The sequence below is a fragment of the Palaemon carinicauda genome, chromosome 8 (assembly GCF_036898095.1).
Source record: "Palaemon carinicauda isolate YSFRI2023 chromosome 8, ASM3689809v2, whole genome shotgun sequence".
In the NCBI taxonomy this organism is placed as follows: domain Eukaryota; kingdom Metazoa; phylum Arthropoda; class Malacostraca; order Decapoda; family Palaemonidae; genus Palaemon; species Palaemon carinicauda.
This window is the reverse complement of record NC_090732.1, coordinates 139,111,327-139,134,380: the sequence shown is the minus strand read 5'-3', so window position 1 is coordinate 139,134,380 and position 23,054 is coordinate 139,111,327. Positions and strand designations below refer to the sequence as shown.

Below are 23,054 nucleotides of genomic sequence, written 5' to 3'. Positions count from 1 at the left end.
AAAAAGAAAGTTAAAGCTTCTGGGATCCTCCATAGTACAGCATACAATTTTGATTCTATTTTAAGTTTCATCTTAATATACCAACTGCTTTCTCACCTTGAAGGCCTCACCATCAAGTTACAAAGTACGTACATCCCTGGATATTATACAAGCCTTTACCATGGTTGATGAAGTAAAGCTTTTTTATCATCACTTACAAGTGAATATTGGTAATAATCTTGATAAAATCTTCACATTATCTGTGAATATGGCTTCAAGGTTGAAGTGTTTTTAAGGAAATCAGGATCAACAGGAATATAGCAGCACCGTGACAATGTTGACTATATTTATCACCATCATCTAATTCAATACTTCTCCATTCATCATCTACTTCACACTTCATCAGTGAAGGAATATTTTAAGTAATTTATCAATTCCTTTTCATGACCATAACATCATGGAATTAGAAGAGAAATTTTCCCCCCTCTCCCAGACTGAATCGAGCCTCTGAACATACCTTCAATCCAGTACAATGATGAAATAGATATCAACCTAACGCCTACTGCTGATCTCCCTTCACCAGAACTAGTCCCACATGAGCTGAAAAGATGGAAGTTGAAGTGTAAGTTTCTCTCAAGATTCTATCCAACTGACATGTGCCAAGGCTGTAAATATTGTGATCCACTCATGTTCCCAAATATTTGCTCCATACGTAAAATAGCATACTCACTACCAGTAACATCATGAAAGTGTGAAAAGTCTGTTAGCACTCTAAGGAAATTCAGTACATTTACAAGGGCCAACATGAAAGGAGACCATTCTCACTGGCAATAATTCACACTAATTATATGACAATTGATTTGGAAAAAGCTGTGGATTATTTTCTAAACTTCACCCAACACTACTAGAGTTCACATTGTTTCCACATGAATGCTAAAAACTGAGAGCAGCTAGTGACTGAAGAGATGCTGTAAATGTAGTGCACCGAATGAGGAATAATGATGGTTAAATATAATGTCTGCAGTACTTAGAGGATTGATTGACTTTAGATGTCAACTAAGTTTGACATTTAGTTTTTTCACTTCCTACCTTTGCAGACAGTGGTTTCTAAGGTAAGGTGGCTTCACCTAACTACGGTAGTTAAAGTTGCTATCCTAAAGAAAAATTCCATAACAGACACCATTTCTTTGTCATCACCAAAATGGAAAGAATGAAGGCTATTCAGGCTCAAACTAATCCTAGGAAGTTAAAGACCTTTGATTTTTCTTGATAGAGACCATGAACTAAGTGCCCATTATATTGGCTACCAGAAAGGGCTCCCTCTTTATTTAGTTTACATTAGTATCCTTGTATTAGTTCTTCCTTTCTTGATCAAGATGGAAGATCTATCACAATGTTAAAGTTTTGTGATTTCTACATAATTACAACTTTCAAAGGATGGATATACAGTACTGTATCACTTACATTAGGGGTAAGAAACCTACAGTTCTTTATACTTTTACCTCCTTCCATTCAATGGGCCCTCGGTTCTCTGTATTCATAGCCTTGAAGCAAATCACATAACAATAAAGTGAAAATAAAACTAAATATTTACTATACAGTGTATTTACACAAGTATAAAGTTCAGTAAACAGTACTACACAAGATTATTAAAAAACGATAACAAAATAGTATTCTAGCAATGTACACTTCTAAAAACCTATACCTACACACACAAAACAATAGCATATTAGTTCTGCAGTGTGCATAATGTCTATGTTTAGAGGTCTAATAATCTAGATTTTTTTATTTATATACCAGGGTATTATTTGAACCACAATATTCTCAAATGCATTAACCAAAAGTTACATGGTTATTACATGCCATTATTTTTCTTATACTATGTATCTATAAGAACAAAAAATGAAAAGTAAAAAATAGTATGCTTTTAACATATTGTTTACTGTTTATGGACGAGATCATTATATGTAGGAGAGAAAGAGATGGGTGTTATGCCTGTGAATATTGAAGGGACAAGATTTCAAGTTACTATAAAAAACATCACAACTGACCTTATCAAAACTTATAAAAAATTTACCACCCTTTGTATAAAGTCAAAGAAACAAAACAGCCAGAATTTGTGCTGTTCAGTCTTCTAAAAACATATAGCGATGAAGAGAAAATGGGACGATACGAATTAAGAATTTGTTTAACATGAAAAAAAAAAAATACAATGAGAAATCAACTTCTGACATAAGCTGGGTCAATCAGGTCAATTTGGGCCCATTTTATACATAACTACATCAACATATACTGACATTGAGTCTATTAGTGCAACACTGTATCAAATCCAATGCTGAATAGTGTATAGTGTACATTATGGTACATTACAGTTATCTAAATAGAAATAAAACATATTTTAAAACCCATTTATACACTGAGCCTTAAAATGTACAATTCCATACCAAACTATACTTAGCAACACTTAAATTTCCAATGCTTGTATCTGAAGTTTCGTCTTGAGAATAAAACATTTTTAGAAATAAAAAAAATATGATAACTAATATAACGTTCATTCTGAATTTCCTAGCTATCTTATTATGCTTATTTTCCAAACATTATGGCACAAGAAAGCCACAGCATACACTATAATTATATGACCAATAAAATTAAACAAATAACAGACAGGTAAAAATTGGGTAAAAATACAGGCAAATACATGGTACAGAAAAGAAAATGCATGGAAACCATGATCATCACAAATACTCCTAAGTCTGAACTTGGCCCTTAGTGACCAGTTAAAGCAAATTTGTACAGATAGTTATACAGTATAGATAAACTAAGTGATAGTTTACTGCTATTTGGAAGAGGATATTTGGATTAAAGAGTACAGTAATTCAATCAACCTAATAAACTATTATTTTCAACACTCCTAGAACTGCAAAAGAATTAACCTCAGTATAAAATGATATCTTACAACCTCTTACAAGATTTGGGAACTTATCAAATTGCTGTACTTTATGAAGCTGTCAAAAAATTTACCATTCGTTGTTACTGTACACAAAGGAAGCTACATAAAACATGTTTTACAATTAATGTCTCACTACAGTCTCCACATACAGACACAGACTGATGGAGAGTGGTCATTAAGGAACTACAGTACATCTGTTTTAAATGAATTTTACTTAATCTTATCCTTACGTGCATATATATATATGCTACATCTTCATTAGGTAATTGCTTTTTTTATTAACATTTCCTGACTCATCACTCACACTGTCTTAAAGTTAAAGATAGTTATTACAATGGATTCCAGAAATCCCTCTATTATTTATGGTGATTTATAAGCTTGCTTTCATATCATCGCAAACAGTTTTGGCTACAATCTTTGCATTTCAAAAAAATTTGTAAAGTTCTTACCAACAACCAAGTAGTTCAACTTCATATTTTCCTGCTTATTGCAACTAAGTTTGCTTCTTATTGTAAGCACACACTGTTAGTTCCGACTTGAATTCACTATTACAGTACAACATACATTACCATGACTTACTGTAGATTCATAAAATGACCTAATGTCTTCAATGTTCATGCTATCTTGGCTTGAGCCTGTTTCTATCTTTATTTTACTAAGAAACTGCTATATTAATAGGAGTTCAGGCAAGTTTAACAAGCTACCTGCTCAAAAGCCTTAACCATTTCAGTTTCTTCAATTCATTGTAGTATTTACGTAGCTTATAACTTATGATTTGATTTTTTCCAGTTTCTTAACATTTCATAATTTTCCTATACTGTACTTGTTTTATTGGTTTATTTATTTATATTGTGTGTGTACATGTATATATGGTTATGTATATATAAGTATACATAACTCATTCAGATTAATTTTAAATAATCAGTTGGTAAATCAAAATAAACATCTTCAATCATAGTCAAACTCAAACTCATTCAAATGATTGCCACATTACAAATTATATACATTTAACTGACCTTCAGTGAGTGTCCTAGAGAATTTACATAAAGAATAGAAAAGCATTTTTACACTTGTTGATTTACTTGCTAGTAAACTGTTTTACAGTGATACTGTTATATTCTCTTCTTTTCATGTTATAAATATTCACAATTAGTGACATCCCATATCCCAATATTTTCTATGACGCACTATTAAGAGAATCTGCAATACGCATCAAATGGGGGGGGAGGACTATTACCTTCAAATACAAGACTCTAAAAGCTAGGAAGATTTCATAAATTGTGTGTTATAAACTCATCATCTACTATTGACTACATCTCAGTAACTGTAATCCAGTGGAATAATGCTGCTCACACCCTACAATTATTTTACTTCATCACAGGCAGAAAAAAATAAGAATTACACTTATCTGGGAATTGAGAAATTTAATATACTGTAATGTACTTTCTACATAAACCACTCAAGAATATATTATCAACCTGCTGCATGGCCTTGAGATCAAATAATTATGTAATGTTTCTTATTGCTTTTACTTTCTTTCTATGTTCCTATTTTGGCTAGGTTTGCAATCTATCTTTGTTAAAAACACAACCGAGTAACAGATTATATATCTAGTTGGTACCATACTGAATACAGCACCCGCATGCAAGATCTTCCTCCGTGTCACAACATAAAACCTAATAAGAGAGAAACTTATTGAGCCACATCAACAATATCTGGGCAAAAATTGTTAAAATGCCAGTTGTTTTACATGAGACGTACAAGAAAGTAGATACTTTGTTGACTAACAGCAGCGTCAAGAAAAACCTAAATGGCATTTTGAAATATGCTTTGAAAATTTATTGTTAGTAACTCTTGATGCCTAAATTGCAACTGCTATACATGAAACCAATAATTTAAAATCTTCAGTATTCTAAGGCCACTACAATATATAATGCTGAAATAATATGCAATATTTTCATGGGAAAGCAACCATAAAAATTATACCCATATGAATCAGGCACCATGAAAGACCACAAAGATCTCCTATATAGCAAACTGTTATGGGGACAAAAATGCTGTAATAGGAAAATGGAGGAATATTATCTGTAAACTCATACGCAATACACTAAAGCTCAAAATATGTACAGTACTGTACACTACTATATATAATAAATTATCTGTATCTTAAATATTATGCCAAATGTTTAAACTTCACAGAAATCATTAGTTGTTATATAGTTAACTTGTCAACATGTTATCTTATAGAATAAGGAAATAGTAATAGCTTTTCCAAAATTCAAGTGTGTAAAATTTGAATTTCATTAGTCCACAAAGACACTTTTCTGAAGCTTTTCATAAAACAAAGGTTCCTTCTTGAAAATAATTCTTAGGGTGCAAATGAAACAATTTAGAGTGACTTAAAAAAGGTAACTCCACTCTTCACCTTGTACTATACATATTCTCTTTCCTCTATTCTGATTTGACCATGATTGTACCAAATTGTTTGAAGCACGACAAAAACACTTCAAACACATTATTAAGGTTCCAACTTACAAGATACGTAACATTCAGTACAATAGACTCTTTTAACATTAAAAACATCACAAAATAAAATTAAAGCAACCCACTCACAATTACGATATTGACTTGAATAAAAACTAGTGTGCACATTAAATTTGCTGTACTAAGCCAGTATGAAGCAAAAGATTGTATATACCGCCTACTGGCCCCCATGGTTCCTCCCCAAGATGCTGCAATACATGATCATTATCTTTCTGCAACAGACATGAAACGCGATCAACACATTCCATGTTTATCAAAATATCTTTAGTATCTTCACTATTATTGCTACTTGAACTTCTAATCCTCAACTTAGTTACACTTCCTACGCTACTGCTGCTTGTACTGACTATTGACCTGGAATAATGGTTTTTGACAAATGAAAGTTCATCTGAACTACTAATCTCATCATCAAATTCCAGAGATTCATCACTTTCTTCACAGAAATAATCTTTTCCAATGACATTGAAGAGGCTTGAAATATCAAGACTACTATGACATTTAACTATAAGTGATGAATTAGCAGTCCTGCTTCTGGAGGGGTAATAGTCTTGCATGAGCCAAGTATGACCACAGAATTGTGGTAAAGTACATCGCTTGTCAGGGTTAGTGTCCAACATTAATCGAAGTAAAGATGCCGCTTCTCTGGTCAAAGAATCTAGAGCCTCCTCATGTTGAAGTTGCAAACCATACAGGGCAGTAGTGCCCCTTTTACCATTACGGGAGTATTCCATAAATGGAGTTTCTCCAATTAAAGCATAGTACAAAGAAGCACCTAGGCTAAATACATCAATTTCAGGGCCATATGCATGAGCAGATGATGTAAGTTCAGGGGCCAAGTAAACTACAGTCCCTGCACGAGTGCACGATGTATTAAGAGGAGATAAAGGATCCCAAAGGGCTGCTAAGCCCAAGTCGATTAACTTTGCAATAGGCATTTCACCATTATGTGAAGGAACTACCATAATGTTCTCTGGCTTGACATCTCGATGCAATATACCTTCACAATGCAAGTGATGCAGACCTGCTGCAACTTGCTTAAAAATACATGCAGCTTCAGGTTCAATCAATCCTGTGCCTTTTTCTTCATATTCTTGAGAAACCATAGATGCAAGTGTTATCTCTCCCAAATACTCAAGACACAAATATAATTCATTAGGCATACGTACCACTTCTAGCAGAGCTACAACAGAAGGATGCGATATTCGGGCCAGCAGCCCAGCTTCATTTTCAAGCGCTGCGCGCCATTGAGCTTCTTCTGCATGTTGACAATCTACATGTTCACCAGAAGCTCCACCACAAGTGTTTCCTCCTACAGCCCAGGGCTGATGCTTTACAGCAACACAATGACCTACAACTTTGTGGGTAGCTTGGGATACCCAACCAAACTTCCCACGCCCTAACACCATTCCAAAGTGATAGTAACCAATCAACACCATTATAAACTACCAGTAATTATGACTAATATATTTCTAACAAGAAAAAGATCAATTGTCTACACTATTACTTTTTATCTGTCAAAAAAAAAAAAAAAAAATTCCAAGTCTGCTCTACAAAAGATGATTTAATTTGATATAGTGATTTCTCAAGAAATAAAATAAATTTAGCTATCCCAACAGCAATATCAGTTACTAATATTTGATGTAGTAAAGCAAATTCAATATGCAAGAACTATTCATTCATGTCTGTAACTTTGTCTTTGATTAAACTGCAATATCTGTGAATAAATAAAGAGGGGAAAAAAGCAATTACCCAAACTCTACAGAGTAAGCCCAAAACTTTACTCATATGATGCCATTCTTATGCTTTGGTCCTCCACAAAAACTGGAACAAATACATTTTGTGTGATGCCACCTTGAACAAACTTGATACCTTAAATTCTTCGAATACTTTAAATTACAATTGTCTAAATTTCTACAAAAAATTCAGGCAACTCAATTTCTGTTGATATAAAACATGACGGCAATGTCACTCGCCAAGAAAAATGATTACATCTTTTATGAAAATTACAAATACTGTACTAAGAAATGCAATATTTTGAAACACGGAATTAAAAAAAGAATGATTAAAGCTAGATCCGAGATCTTAATTAAGGAGTTTAATATTCATCTACATATCCTTCATTCAAGCACAGTTTACATGATGACATTCACCCATCAGTTATGAAAATTGTATAAAAATCTTCTCATACTATAGCACTATCACTGTCACACAAAAGCAAACATACATTACACTCAAAAACAACTACACTCAAGTTAAAACAGAATCTACAAATATGAAGTAGCAGATGCTACAGTAGGCAGGTACAAATAATCACTATTCCTGTGTGAAAAAGTTAACACTCAAGAAGATTTCGTCCCATAGAAAAGATCACAGACAGCAACAGGTGTAATGTACTTTTAATGGCAACGGTGAGGTAGGAATATCATCCTACCTAGGGCAGGATATTCATATCCCAGTCGACACACATGATGACTTTCCTTTTAAAATTTCCTCTACGGCAAGATAATGAACATGGCTCCTGAAATAGAAAACCAAAAATCATGGCAAATCAATACAATCCTTCCCAAATAGTTTAATGGAACTAATGCTCTAAAAAGCAAACAATTATATACTGTATGGGCATAATGCTTTCTTGAATCATTCAAATATTGTAAAAGAAATTTTTTAAGTATTTTGTACAGAACAGTATACTATTTCCTAGCTATACAAACTTGAGTCCTTTGAAGTAGGGAATGTCTTTTATTGGCCTTTAAAATTATTAACGAGGTAATTAACGACAGCTGGTGAGCACAGGCAAGTAGTCCTTTCACTCCTGTCAAAGAACCAAATTGGTCAGTTCGTTATCCAGAATTAGCCAGTCTCCCTAGTTTTGTATGGGACCGAGGGAGATGACTTGAGCAACATCCTATCTCCCCATCATTGGGACAAATATGCTGATAGGGCCAGGCCAGTACTTGGCTATGTACAGACTTAGTACTTGGTCAATGGAGTCTTTCTACATTTCTCCCTGGTGCATGATGGCTAATGGGTTGATATTCATTACATCATTCTCCACTTCAATATGGGATGAAGGTGTTCAAAAATATAGTTTATCGACATCAATGTCGAATTGTGTGAGAGAGGTAAGGAAAGAAGCAAAAGAACCAGTCAATCTACCTTTCCTCTAGGCTTACATCAAATTCATTACCATAGACAAGATATGTTCTGTCATGTATGGGAGCTGGGCTGGCTACAAAACTTGAGCCGCTATTACAGGACTAAGAATAAAAGACTTGAAGGACTCATAGGTACACTTCCGTCTTAAAGATTCTTCAGAGTCTGAAGTGGGACCAATAACCGATTATGTGAACTTTACTTCAAGTGGGTGACTCGACCCCACCAATGGTTGAAGTGCATGATCTTGATTCTCTCACGAGGCCAGAATGTGTGTTCTTTACTTGGTCTTTCTTGGTTCTACCATTACTAAATAAGAGTAGCTGATACTCAAGCCTGAGATGTAGTCCTTTTCAGATAGCACCACAGAGCCCTCAAGGGACATAAAACCATCTCCTCTTGAATACCAACTGAGGCTTCATGAAGTGAGGGGACGAAAAAACACTAGAAACTGGGTCATTTACCAACAAGTTTTAGATTATGGCCACTAATTTGGGAAGAAAACTATGAGATCCTCTTCTAAACTTCAATTGTTTCTACATGAATACAAATCATCATTCTCTACTTGGAGGAGGATAACAGTGAAGCTGGAATATGGCAGTTAAAACTTTTAACCAAGTGTGAACAACCAGCAGGTAATTATCACGCCAGTGGTGGAGTGGGAACAGCCTCCCATGTAGCTCACTGTAACCTCAATTGGATTTCAACCACCAGAGTACGCTCATTCCTCTCAGCTGGAAAATTTGGCAGTTTTTGCTTAGGAAATTATCTTTAAAGGCCACCACAGCCTTTTGATTACATCCATGCCTTGCGATCCCCAGGACTGGAAAGTTATCCTTCAAAGGGAAGCAGTTCTGGGGGAGTCAGGATCCCTTCTCCTTATGGGTCCTTGAGATTGCTTAAAACCTCTTCCCTTATCTTCTTTTCCATCGGCTTCCTCTGGAGGCCGGTCAGGAATGAGGAATTCCATTACCTTTTACAAACCTAAAGGTTGGGACTTGTCTTGTTTCTCTTATGATGCGCGAAAGGCTTCATCCCAAAGTTTTTCCGTTTTTAAGTTTCGATGTTGCGATGTGGCAAATTGAAGAGAGGATCTTGAAGCATAGGCCGACTGACCTAGAGAGTTCCCCTCTTTTGGGGTACAGCTTTGAATCCATGCCAGCTGGACTTGATTTTGATGCAGGTATTCCCCATTCAGCTTACGGGTATTCTGTCATAAAGTATGGAGGAGTCTTTCTCTCCAAACTCCTTATGAGGGAAAGTGCAACGTTCCAGGCATACAATGCAATTCAGCAAGTGCATAATGTTCTCTACCAGTCTACAATACAGGGATTTTCAGTTAAAAAAGAACTCTACGAGGCACGGGCCGTGATTTCCGCACTTTTCCTTGTGGTTCATGAGGTTTAAGTGACCCTGACTATTTGTACCATCACAAATGCTAGTCTTGAGTTCCCATGTCAAGTTTTCAGCCGGTTGGAACGGACTTCCTCCCACCTAAAGATGAGTTTCCTATAAAAAAGAATGATGGTTTTATTCATGTAGAAAACAAAGGACAAATTTTATTAATTTGTATTTTTCCCTACTATACAGACCTGAGTTTGTTTTACTCAAATTTGCCGCCATCACCAACCCCCATATATGTTCTGACTGCAATCCAATTGAGGTTGCCTCCCCCACCACCGGCAGAGAACTACCTCCTGATTGTTTACACCTAGTTAAAAGTTTCAACTGGCCTTAACTAGCTTCACTGTTATCCTCTGCTATGTGTAAAGAACTTTTAAAATTTGTCCACGCACTTGCCAAAATGGCTGGCAAAAAGACGGACTTGAAAGTTAGATCTCTGTCTTTTGACTTTCTCAAAGGGCCCCGCTCCATTCCGGGGACCTTAGGTCCCAGGTTGAGTAAGACTGCTCAAAGCTCTTGAGAGGGGCTTCTAAGCGAAGATCAACGAGAAAGTATGCAATCTAAGCTAGAGACACTAATGGATTGGGATACTTCTCAGCATGTGGCCATCTACAAACAACAAGGTTTACTTAAGACCTAGTGTGATTAACGCTCAGTTGATCAGCCAGTGAATCATCCCCAGAATGTATCTGACTAACAGCCAAAGGGCAATTCACCTCTCAAATATTCATCTGTTTGATCGAATTACAGAGGTATGGAAAGCGTGCCTCCCTGCTTCTCTATGCAAACGATTAGGGTAATGATGTTGCATCAATTTTACGCCTAAAAATGTCAGTAGGGATGTATTCCTAAGGATAAATATTCAGTTGTGAAATAAAACTGTGCAGATAAAAGATTTTGTGTCTTCTACTTTCACCCTGTAGCATAAACAGTTTACTGGAGTTGCAGTCACTTTTCCCACAGTTCCTACTTTTAGTAAATATCCCAAACCCTGTTGTCTCTATCTTAATTGCTTGTTCCAAATGATTTAATGTTAGACACATAATAATGACACGGTTAAATGTATTCAATATGCCCTCCAGTATTATTTTACTGTAAGTTTCATGTTCAAGCAATGTGTTCTATATTTTGTGAATACAGTATTCCCTTTTTTCCTACCTTTCACTTCCTCCTTGCATTTCCTAATCTTTTCTCTCTTCCTCTCATATCTACAAGTCCCTCTACATTACTTCTATTACTTACCCCTCATAATAATTCCTTTACATCAGCAAACCAACATACACTACTGGTTTTTGTACTATTTCAAATTTGATTGATGCATTATTATTATTACTAGATAAGCTAAAAATCTATTAGGAAGAGCAGTTTGCTAAAAGCCCATGGGTTCCAACAGGAAAAATAGCCCAGTGAGGAAAGGAAATAAATAAATTACAAGCGAATTAACAATATAAAATATTTTAAGAACAGTAAAAACATTAAAATAGATATTTTGTATAGCCTATAAATGAGAAACACTACAAAACACCAGAGGAAGATGTATAAAATAAAGTGTACCCGAGTGTACCCTCAAGCAAGAGAACTTTAACCAAAGACAGTGGAAGACTACCCAAGACTAGAGAACAATGGTTTGATTTTGGAGTGTCCTTCTCCTAGAAGAGTTTATTACCATAGCTCAAGTCTCTTTTACTCTTACCAAAATTAAAGTAGCCACTGAACAATTGAAATGCAGTAGTTAAATTCTCAAGTGAAGAAAAATTATTTGGTACAGTAATCTCAGTGTTGTTAAGTGTATGAGGACCGAAAAGAGTGTGGAAGAATAGGCCAGACTATTAGGTGAATGTGTAGGCAAAGGAAAACTGAGCTGTGACCATAGAGATGGATTCAATGGGTTTTCTTGGTGTTCCAAAACGTTTCTTGTTGGCTATTCTTGCATGTTTCTGACATTCATGCGCTGAGTGGTCCTGGTATGTATATTGTTGGGACAAGCATTTACGAAACTAGTGAATTCATTAATATTTCATTCGGTTAAAATTCCTGTGAAAAAAGAGCTGATTTCTGACATTTTTTTACTCTTATTTTCTGGCGATCTCAACCCTGTCCTAATAAGTAGTTTCTTGGGACAAGCATTGGGGTGAATGTAGTTTGTTGAGACAGGGCGATATCTTTCTTATTACTAGCCAAATAATTTTTCCTTATGGGGAAGTTGTTCTTTACTATGATCCGATATACCATAACACAGTATTTACAAAACTAGTGAATTTATTACTATTTCATTCAGTGATCGTTCCCATGAAAAATAGCAGATTTCGGAAATTTTTTACTCATATTTCTGGCTATCCAAAGCCTGTCCCAACAAACTACAAAGACTCCCAAGCCTTTACAAAACCAGTTAATTCATTCATATTTCATTCTGTTATGACTCTCTTGAAAAATAGCCGATTTCTGACATTTTTTATTTGAATTTCTGGCGATTCCAAACAAGTCCCAACAAACTACAAAGGCTCCGGATACAGCTAGAAGAAATCCTACTGGTGGAGAAGGAGTCTCTGCACAGGGAGGCGAGGTTTTTGCGCAGAGGGTCGAAACCTGCTATGTACAAACGAACGAACGAGAGCGACTACGACCGATAAGTAGAAGGACAAAAAATAAAGGAAAAACACTGATAATGTTAGCATGTTATGCTAACATTACCGCAGCTCTACACCACACGTTGGCAGCTCTGGTTACTGTATTTTTTCATGCGACATAACCTTTGCAACGGCGCCTCAAAAGTTTATCCAGTTATACTGTTTTGTCTTTTCCTCCGTTTATTATACATCCAACAAGGTAATGTATGGAGAAAAAAAGGCTTGTTTTTACCATTAAATATCATTTCCCCAGTATGTTTTCCCCACCCAAAACCCCGAGTTCCCATTGGGGGTCCCCCATTATCGTAGGATATAGATATATATATTTCTGAAACTATTCATTTGCGATGGGAACGAGTGTCATTTTCGAAGAGCGGAATTTTTTCTATAGAAAAAAGTAGTTTATTTCCTAGGTTACATTGCCATGTAATACAGTAAAATAATACCAAAATTTTGTGCCCGGTCTATCACAGACACCTATATAAACTCGCAGCTGTATATGTCTTGTAAACTTACGTAATATACTATAATTTGAGCCCTAGCATCTTACTTAGCTTGTAATAATATTTCCTCTTCCATTTTCGGCTTCTCTTCTTTTGCTTTCTTCTTCCGTGGGGTCATGTTTGTCTCTGTACAATCACTTGATTGTGAACCATAGACTTTCTACAAAATTTGTTACCAGGCTCCTATTTCCAAAACAGCTATGAACATAAACCCTTAGACACATTAAATCTTATAAAATTTGGGTAAATTCTCGTGTACATTAGACAAAAATAATAATACCCAGTCATGGTATTGATAAGATGACCTACTCTGGGCCTCATGGTCAACCATCACAATGCACTAATGCAGCCTACTTTAGCCTGTTATTAATAAATGCTCCCGTATCAACAAAACTACCTTGGGTAGTAAGCAGGACGCATAAAATGCTAAATTAAAGCTTTGAATATTCTTACGTACCTTGCACAAAGTAGATCATGGAAAAATAATTGCGTAGAGACCAGAATCAATTACGCGTTGCCCTTTTATAAACAAAGTAATATGACAACACAGGGAACGAAGCAATCACCTACAGTGTACCCAATGTGTGGCTTCAATGGCACTTTCTGGTCTGCAAATATCCATGATTTTAGGATGATATAGAATGCATAACAATACAAACAGTGGTTTTAAAATATTTGTAGAAAATAATATATAAAAAATTTATTGCAAAACTCTTAAATAGTTCATTTAATTTACATAATATTATCTTACTTTAAGGTACAACTCATATCAGGTGATGGTATTACTGATACAGAGTCTTGATAAATATTGAAAAGTAATTTTATCTTTCGATTATTCAAAAGTACTTTTCACTATTTTATATGAACTCATAGCAGGACATATCTTATTGGAATTTTATTTTCATTCATTGCATACAGCTTTAGAATATTTATATGTGTTGTAGTTAACACGATTCCACATGTATCGTTATTCGTGGAGTCTTATAACGCAATTGATTTGGAATTTTTATGTATGCTTATGTTATTGGTTTTAAAAACAAGCACTTTTGTATCATATATATATATATATATATATATATATATATATATATATATATATATATATATATATATATATATATATATATATATATATATATATATATATATATATATATATATATATATATATATATATATATATATATATATATATATATATATATATATATATATATATATATATATATATACCCTTTCTGAGTGGGGAACCTTAACGTAGTGAAAGCAAGACTACTTAGTTGGTCTGCTGTGAGCGATCGTACCAAATTCTCCCACCTCCACTAATCTGCAGTTGACACCAAACCCTGTTCATGAATAAGTATATAAAACAACAAATGCAGACGTTTCTACTCGATTGCAAGACAAAGGACTCAAACATGTCCTTATCCATGTCTAGGGTATGGCCAAATTTCATCACCACAATGGCCAACTACGGATTGGTGTTAGTGAAAGAATTTGGTCCGGTCACTCGCAGCAAACCACCTAGTATGGTGGCACTGACTAATATAGCTTTATGATCATGGCAATACACAAACCCATTCACCACGTTAAGGTATCCCCACTCAGAAAGATATATCTACCTATCTATAGCCTACACACACACACACACACACACACACACACACACACACACACACACACACACACATATATATATATATATATATATATATATATATATATATATATATATATATATATATATATATATATATATATATATATATATATATATATATACAGTATATATATATATATATATATATATATATATATATATATATATATATATATATATATATATATACAGTATATATATATATATATATATATATATATATATATATATATATATATATATATATATATATATATATATATATATATATATATATATATATATACACATCCTTCTATTCCCGTCTGTTTATGGTCTTTCAGTACCAGTCTCTTCTTGCCAATTTTCTTAGCTCTTAATTAACCATCGTCCTGTAGAGAGTATAGAGTTCCCCTGCTATATTTGACCGGAAAAAAACACCCGTCTTCTCTTCTCCTGCTTCGTTTGCAATTTCTAGGAACCCATTTTATTATTATTATTATTAATATTATTATTATTATTATTATTATTATTATTATTATTATTATTATTATTATTATTATTATTATTATTATTATTATTATTATTATTATTAGCCAAGCTACAACCCCTAGTTGGAAAAGCAAGATGCTATAAACCCAAGGGCTCCAACAGAGAAAAATAACACAGTGAGAGAAGGAAACAAGGAATTAAATTGAAAAATTGAAATATTAAAAATACATTAAAACATATAATTCATATATAACTATAAAAGGACTTATGTCAGTCTGATATCTGTCATTCTTATATATGTCCTGTCCTGTTGTTAGAATATCCTCTAGTGTAGTTTACTATAGTATCTATGTTATTGTTTCTGTCTTTTAGTATTATTCCCATCATTATTCATTCCATAGCTCTTTGAGTTGCAAATAGCTTATGTTCTAGAGCTTTAGTAAGTTTCAAGTTTATGATGCATATTCTCATTAAATACTTTTATTCTAAGAGAAAGTAACATTTTGATATTCATAATCTCATTTTGTTTACCCAAAAGCTCTCCATCCCATGCCTATCCTTCTTTAAATTTCGGTTCCATGTTTTACGAAACACTTACTGTCTATCCTATACGTTTATTCATTAACAATTTCTATAGGATGCCAGAAAACTTCAAATCAATCAATCAATTAACAATTTCTATAGGTTCGTCCATAAACATTTTAAGGTATTCCCCATTATTACTAATTCTTACATTTTTCCTAATATAAGTTCGTAAGAACTTCTAAACACACTATGAATAACTTAGGAAAGATGGGTTCTCGCATTTTGCCGTTTTAGGGTTGCTGTATTTCCCATATAGATATCTGCAAGTGTTCTAACATAAGATTCTTCTATTCACTGTCTTTGAAGGGGTTTCGTTACTGCTTTAATTTTTGTAGAATCAAAAGTTTTCTCATAGTCTATAAATGCCACACATAGTGATAAGTAATAAGAAACAGTACACCATGTCTGCTCCTAACTATATCTGCTACAAATATAATGAAACGGATGGAGATCGGAAAAAATGGATAGTGCGTGAATGCAAGACGCTACCATAAGAGATGTGTTTATATAGTGACAACCATCAGTGAGAATGAACGGATTACCCTAGACTGGTTAAGCCCACACTGCGTACGTGAGGCAAGGCTAAACAATTGAGTAATATCAAAATTAAAGGAAGGTGTAAACATGAGAAATCTGGCCCTGAACGAACAAGATGCGAAAATAGATGACTTGGAAAACAAACTTGCGAACCTTAGCGCAGACGCAACAAATTTCACCCAGACCACCGACCTCACTGAGAAAGTTGACATTCTTGCCATGAATATGGAATCAATTAAAGCAACACTTCAAACATTGATAGACCCAAAACCGGAGCAACCGACATTTGCTGACAAAGTTAAGGAAAAAAAATCTGTTGATAATTAAATCAACAAATACCACAACTAAAATTACTGAAAGAAAAAGTGAGGTTGAACAAGCACTTCAAGACATTCCCATACTTAACACGAGGTCAACTACGAGTGGAAAATGTTGTTGTAAACTTTGCAAACAATATGATCAGAGAAGAGGCGGCAAACAAAATTCAGACATTGGTGGCTGACACTGAAACGAGAAAAATCGGAAAACTAGAACCCAAAATAATGATATGCAATGTATATAGTGATGAAGATGATGTAGTAAATGCTTTGATTTAAATAAATCGCTGCCTGGACGAAATCCAAAATATAGAAGATAAGATAAGCGTAGTCCTGAAGAAAGGTGGGGGGGGGGGGACCACCCACCATGTGCTGAAATGTGATCCTGGAGTTCAGAAGGCTACTCATGATAATGGGGACAAAGTTTCGTTACGATGGGGTATCTTTAATATACGTGATAGGTACCACGTGATCATCTGCTACCACTGTCAGGTATGGACATCTTGAAAAAGATTGCAAGCCTAAGAATGAAGAGAGAGTCTGCGGGAAATGTTCAGGGAGACACTCCACCAGGGAGTGTAATTCGCAAGTGTCAAAGTGCATAAACTGCACAAAGTTAAACAGACCAAGTGACCACACAGTAAATTCTATAGACTGCAATGCGTTTGACTTGGAATTGAAAAGACTAGCGGAAATATCGATCATGGTTACTAGGGATGCCATAAACTGTGGCTATATAAATATACAATCTGTAGGTAATAAGACTGTTTAAATTCGAGAATTAATAAAAGAGAAATATTTAGATATACTAGCATTATCTGAAATATGGTCAAATAACTTGGGCAAGGCAAAGATCACTGAAATGACGCCCCCCACACATGCCTTCTTTTACATACCGAGAGAAGGTAGGTCTGGTGTGGGTGTCGGTCTCTTTATTCATAAAAGTTACTAAAACTTCAAAACGTTGAAAAGAATTAATGTAACAAGCTTTGAATATATAGAAATAAAATTTACGGCAAAAAATAGAAGAATATCCTTTGTAACAATCTACAAACCTCCTAGAACAAACACTATTATCTTTTTTGAAGAATTCGGTGTTCTCATTGAGATGATTACCATGGAGAAAAACGAATTAGTTATCTGTGGAGACTTCAATTTTTGGATGGATGACATCAAATCCTGATGCTTTGGCATTTAGTGAGTTACTAGAATCATATCGACTAGTGAACAATGTCGACTGTACAGCTACTTTAACTGGGCATATGCAAGACTTAGTTATAAGTGATGACATGAATAATATTGTATCAGTTATAAAAGTCGAAGAGAATGTGCTATCTCCCCAATACACAAACTCATTACGTTTAGTCTGCCTCTACAGATACATGCATTAGTAAAGAAAATAAACTAGACATAAATCAAATCTTTCTCCTACCGTACTTATTGAAAAAAGTTACAAAGAAAATAAATGATGCTATCAACATTCTCTGTGATCATGATGACCAAACTAAGTGTGCGAACTGTCTTATGACCACTTATAATAAAGTGAGCAAATGTGAATATGATACCATGTGCCCACCGATGGAAAAGACTATAACCGTAAAAGACCAATCTCCTTGGTTTGATAGAGAAACTTTGAAAAAAAGAGGGAAAGGACGCAAAGAAAGAAAGTGGAATAGGTTAAAAACTGAAAGTACTTGGGTAGAATACAAAACTGCTGCGTGCCAATATAACTACCTACTAAAAGTGAATAATATAAGAAAAAGATCCTCGAAGCAGCAATAGACATGAATAAGTTTTATCGTCTCCTGAATGGTTTAATTGGAAATGTAAAAGAAAAGAATCTACCTGATGGATATAGTGACCAGGAACTAGCAAATAATTTTCTAATATTCTTTAGAAATAAAATATAAAATATAACCAGGTCATTAGTAAATACTCAACATCACATTAATGATACACCAGGCACACAAACAAAATTAATACGATTTAACAACATAACACAGGATGACATCACCAGAATTATCAAGAGAGCAAATAAAACAAACTGCGCGATCGATCCTATGCCAATATCTGAAGTAATTGGAGAGAGAGACTTTTATAGTCTAGCCGAAATAATCATGAGAATAACAAATGCAAGCATTGATGAATGTAAGTTTCCTAAATCTGAGAAAATGGCTATAGTCACACCAGTTCTGAAAAATGCACTGGACTACCAGGAATTAAGCTCTTATAGACCTATTTCAAATCTATCCCTTATTTCAAAAGTGCTTGAACATGTAATTCTTGAACAACTAGTCAACCACTTAGAAGTAATAGAAGCTTTGCCTGACAACCAATCTGCTTACAGAAAACTATACTCTACGGAGACAGCCATCTGTTCTGTTGTAAATATGCTAGAAATGATGGATGGAAATAAATATGGTATCTTAATTCTGCTCGATCTCAGTGCTGCTTTTGGTACAGTGGTACATGAACTACTTCTAAATGATCTACGGTCCATCGGCGTTGAAAATCAAGCCTTCGAATACCTAAAAGACTACTTAATTGGTAGAAATTACCGTGTACAAATTGGAAACTCTTATTCATCATATGAACCCTTAAACAGAGGGGTACCCCAGGGGAGTGTACTTGGCCCAATCTTGTTCTGCATTTATACAATTGGTCTATCGAAAATACTACAAAGGCATGGTGTGAAGTTTAAACTATTTGCAGATGACACAATTTTAATTCTCCATAAATGATATACATAACACTACTGAAACTCTAAACTGAATCCTTGATAGTGTTGGAGAATGGATGACATTTGAACAACTAAATTTAAATGATAACAAAACTGAATTCATGATGGTGGGCAAGAGAAACAGCGTGAGAAACTTAGGTGATATTCAAATGAACATAAATAATGACTCAGTGCCGATATCTAATAAAGTTCGAGATCTAGGTGTATTTCTTGACTTTACCCTGTCTCTAAATGCCCAAATAAATAATGTAATAAAAACTGCTGGTTATCATCTAAGAAATATTGCGCTTATAAAAAAGTACATGGACGAAAATTCTGTAAAGAAACTTGTGATAAAAACTGTGTTATTACCAGGATTGACTATTACAACTCTATTACAATTTACCAAAAGTGCAACTTAAGAAATTACAAAACATAATGAACAGAGTAGCAAGACTGATGAAAGGCGTCCAACTTAGAGAAAGGATCACCCCTATACTAATTGATTTACATTGGCTGCTAATTAAAGCGAGTATTGAATTTGAAATATGTACAGAATGGGGTTCCCCTGCTGTATGGGACCGGAAAAGCAGCCATCAAAGTAAAAGTAAAGTATCTTGATTTCTCCTTTAGCAAGTAAATTACACGATATCGTCAGATGTCGAATAACCGCTAGTAAAGCCTACCTACTCTCTTGGATGATTAAAGCCTAGCTTTATTTCTATTCGGCCTAATATGATCTTTGTAAATATTCTATATATTATGAAGATTAAACTTATTGGGAGGTAACTTTTCTGGTCTTTTTTTTGTCTACCTTTTTGTGAATTAGTATAATGATAAAGTTTCCCCAAGCTGTAGGTATAGAGTTTTTTTTTAAGACATTTGGCGTAGAGCTCAACCAGTTTTATTACTATGAAATCTCCTCCATCTAATATTAAATCAATTGTTAAACCATCTTCTCCTGCTGCTTTGCCTATTTTCATGCATTTTAATTTTTTCTTTACTTCTCCTACTGTTATGTTTAGTACCGTTGTAGACGTTTAAGATGACTCCCCCTGAATATGACTCCCGGAGTCACTGGAAACTAGCTTGAGCGCACTCCCCAGACACTTGAAACTAGTTTCATAGCACACCCAATCAGGCTAAAATGACCCCCATTTTTGAATGCTCAAAATAGAAACAAAATACGAGTAATTACATATTTATTACAAAATTTCAACTTTATGCGAACTACAGCATAGAAATGAAACTCAGACATTATCTCAAGATACATAATCTCGTTAACTATATTGTGTGCATACCATGTATAAGTTGGACCGAACTTTGGTCACACAAACACTTTTACATCAGTGTTGCCAAGTATGCCAGTCATCGTCTGGCATCAGTTTGCGTGATTTGTGGTATTTTCAGTATAACTTGTTTTGTGAAACAGCGTGGTTAATGTCAGTAATGGAATTAAGGTAAAACAACACGAACATCAACGATAAGTTATATTCAAATACTGTAATCATAAACAACAATTTTCCTCTAGGTTTACACACACACACACACACACACACACACACACACACACACACACACGCATATATATATATATATATATATATATATATATATATATATATATATATATATATATATATATATATATATATATATATATATATATATATATAATGTGTGTGTATGTATGTATATAGAACAATCACCTAACGATAAATTTGTTATAATGACCTGTTTATTTTATAACAATTTCCTCGTTAAGTTATTCTGATACACTTTAATGATTGTGTTCAAACATTAAAAATAAAGAAAAAAAGTTCTTACAACACCAGAAACACGTGCAGCAATAAATTCTGACGCAATTAATGAGGTCCCAGAAGGATGCCAACCACTGTTTCCTGCCAATGCTTGCATCACTCGATGTATTAGAAGAGTAAGCAATAAACCACAATTTTCAAGCTTCTAACATCATTGGCTGATGTAGATGTTTATTTTTGCCAAACGACCCAGAATAAAATTCCTTCTGCTCATTGCTGATGAACCAATAGCAATGCAATGAATAAAACAAAGTGACCTGAAAACGCATTACCGTTTATTGAGTACATACAAAATGCTTTTTTGTAAAGGAAATACATAGACGAAATGGAAGACGTCCCAATGCAGTCATTATTTAAAGTGCCTGAATTTAATGTTTACGTGGTCTGACGTGGTCACCTTGTATGATAAATCGCGTAGGATGAATTCTGTTGAAGTATGACAGAGAAGACACGCTGTCCAAGTTAAGATCAAAGACAGTAAGGGCCCCTTTACTGATTTTGGTTAAGAGGTCAATACATATTGTGTTTAATGCCGTGAATATTAGTGTGCCCACAATCATCGTGTTGTGGAGACTGGAGAGAGCAACTAGGAACCTGGTGACTTGGAGAAATGTGATTTAAAATGAAGAAGAAAGTATAGAAAGAAAGAATTCAAGAAAGAAATTAAGGTATTATTGAACTGTATTACGTGGCAAATCAAATTAAAAGAAAATTAGAAGAAAAGAAAACTGAATTGACCAAACAGGTTTGTAAACAGTAATGGCAGGGGATCATTATTATTATTATTATTATTATTATTATTATTATTATTATTATTATTATTATTATTATTATCACTTGCTAAGCTACAACCCTGGTCGGGAAAGCAGGATGCTATAAACCCGGGGTTCCAACAGGGAAAATAGCTCAGGAGGAAAGGAAACAAAGAAAAATAAAATATTTTAGGAAGATCAACAAGATTAAGATAAATATCTCCTATATAAACTGCAAAAACCTTAACAAACCAAGAGGAAGGGAAATAAGACAATAGTGTGCCCGAGTGTACCACCAAGAAAGAGAACTCTAACCCAAAAGATAGTGGAAGACCATGGTACAGAGGCTATGGCACTATCCAAGATTAGAGGACTATAGTTTGATTTTGGAGTGTCCTTCTCCTAGAAGAGCTGCTTAACATAGCTAAAGAGTCTCTTCTACCCTTAACAAGAGAAAAGCTGCCACTGAATAATTACAGTGTAGTAAGAAGAATTGCTTGGTAATCTCAGTGTTGTCAGATGTATGAGGACAAAGGAGAATGTGTAAAGTATAGGTCAGACTATTCTGTGTGTATGTGTAGGCAAAGGGAAAGTGAACCATAACCAGAGAGAAGGATCCAATATAGTACTGTCTGGCCAGTCAAAAGACCCCATAACTCTCCAGAGGTAGTATCTCAAGGGTGGCTAGTGACATGGGCAACCTTCTACCTACCAAAGGAGAACTTACCACTAGGGAAGCAGTAATAGTTATAAAAACAAAGTTGAATATGATAGAATTAAAAGGAAATTATATTAACGGGAATGAAAAAGATAGGCTTTGTGCAGTGAGACAGCTGATACAAATGAGCATATTTTTAGCTGTAATGAATTAGGAAAACTTAGAAACAATGGCTCAGGATTAGGGAAGTTAGAAACGCCAACTGAAGAAGTTGCCCAAGTTAGAAACGCTAACTAAAGAAGTTACCCAAGTTAGAAACGCCAACTAAAGAAGTTGCCCAAGTTAGAAACGCCAACTAAAGAAGTTGCCCAAGTT

At 34.5% G+C, this 23,054-nt stretch overlaps 2 protein-coding genes across 2 annotated transcripts in view; one reads left to right on the top strand and one right to left on the bottom strand.

Moving 5' to 3' along the window:
* Window positions 1–1,568: 1,568 nt before the first annotated feature.
* LOC137645981 (probable myosin light chain kinase DDB_G0271550) lies at window positions 1,569–13,762 on the bottom strand. Its single transcript, XM_068379086.1, has 2 exons — window positions 13,618–13,762; window positions 1,569–7,991 (listed from the first exon to the last, which is right to left on the bottom strand). Exon 2 carries the CDS (start codon window positions 6,907–6,909, stop codon window positions 5,581–5,583), a length of 1,329 nt encoding a protein of 442 aa, XP_068235187.1. The 5' UTR covers window positions 6,910–7,991; window positions 13,618–13,762; the 3' UTR covers window positions 1,569–5,580.
* An 8,129-nt stretch (window positions 13,763–21,891) lies between these two features.
* LOC137645980 (transcription initiation factor TFIID subunit 13-like) overlaps window positions 21,892–23,054 on the top strand; it is a 30,388-nt gene continuing 29,225 nt past the window's right edge. Inside the window, exon 1 of the mRNA XM_068379085.1 lies at window positions 21,892–22,014. The gene's annotated coding sequence lies outside the window, so the exon portion shown is untranslated. The remainder of the gene's footprint in view (window positions 22,015–23,054) is intronic.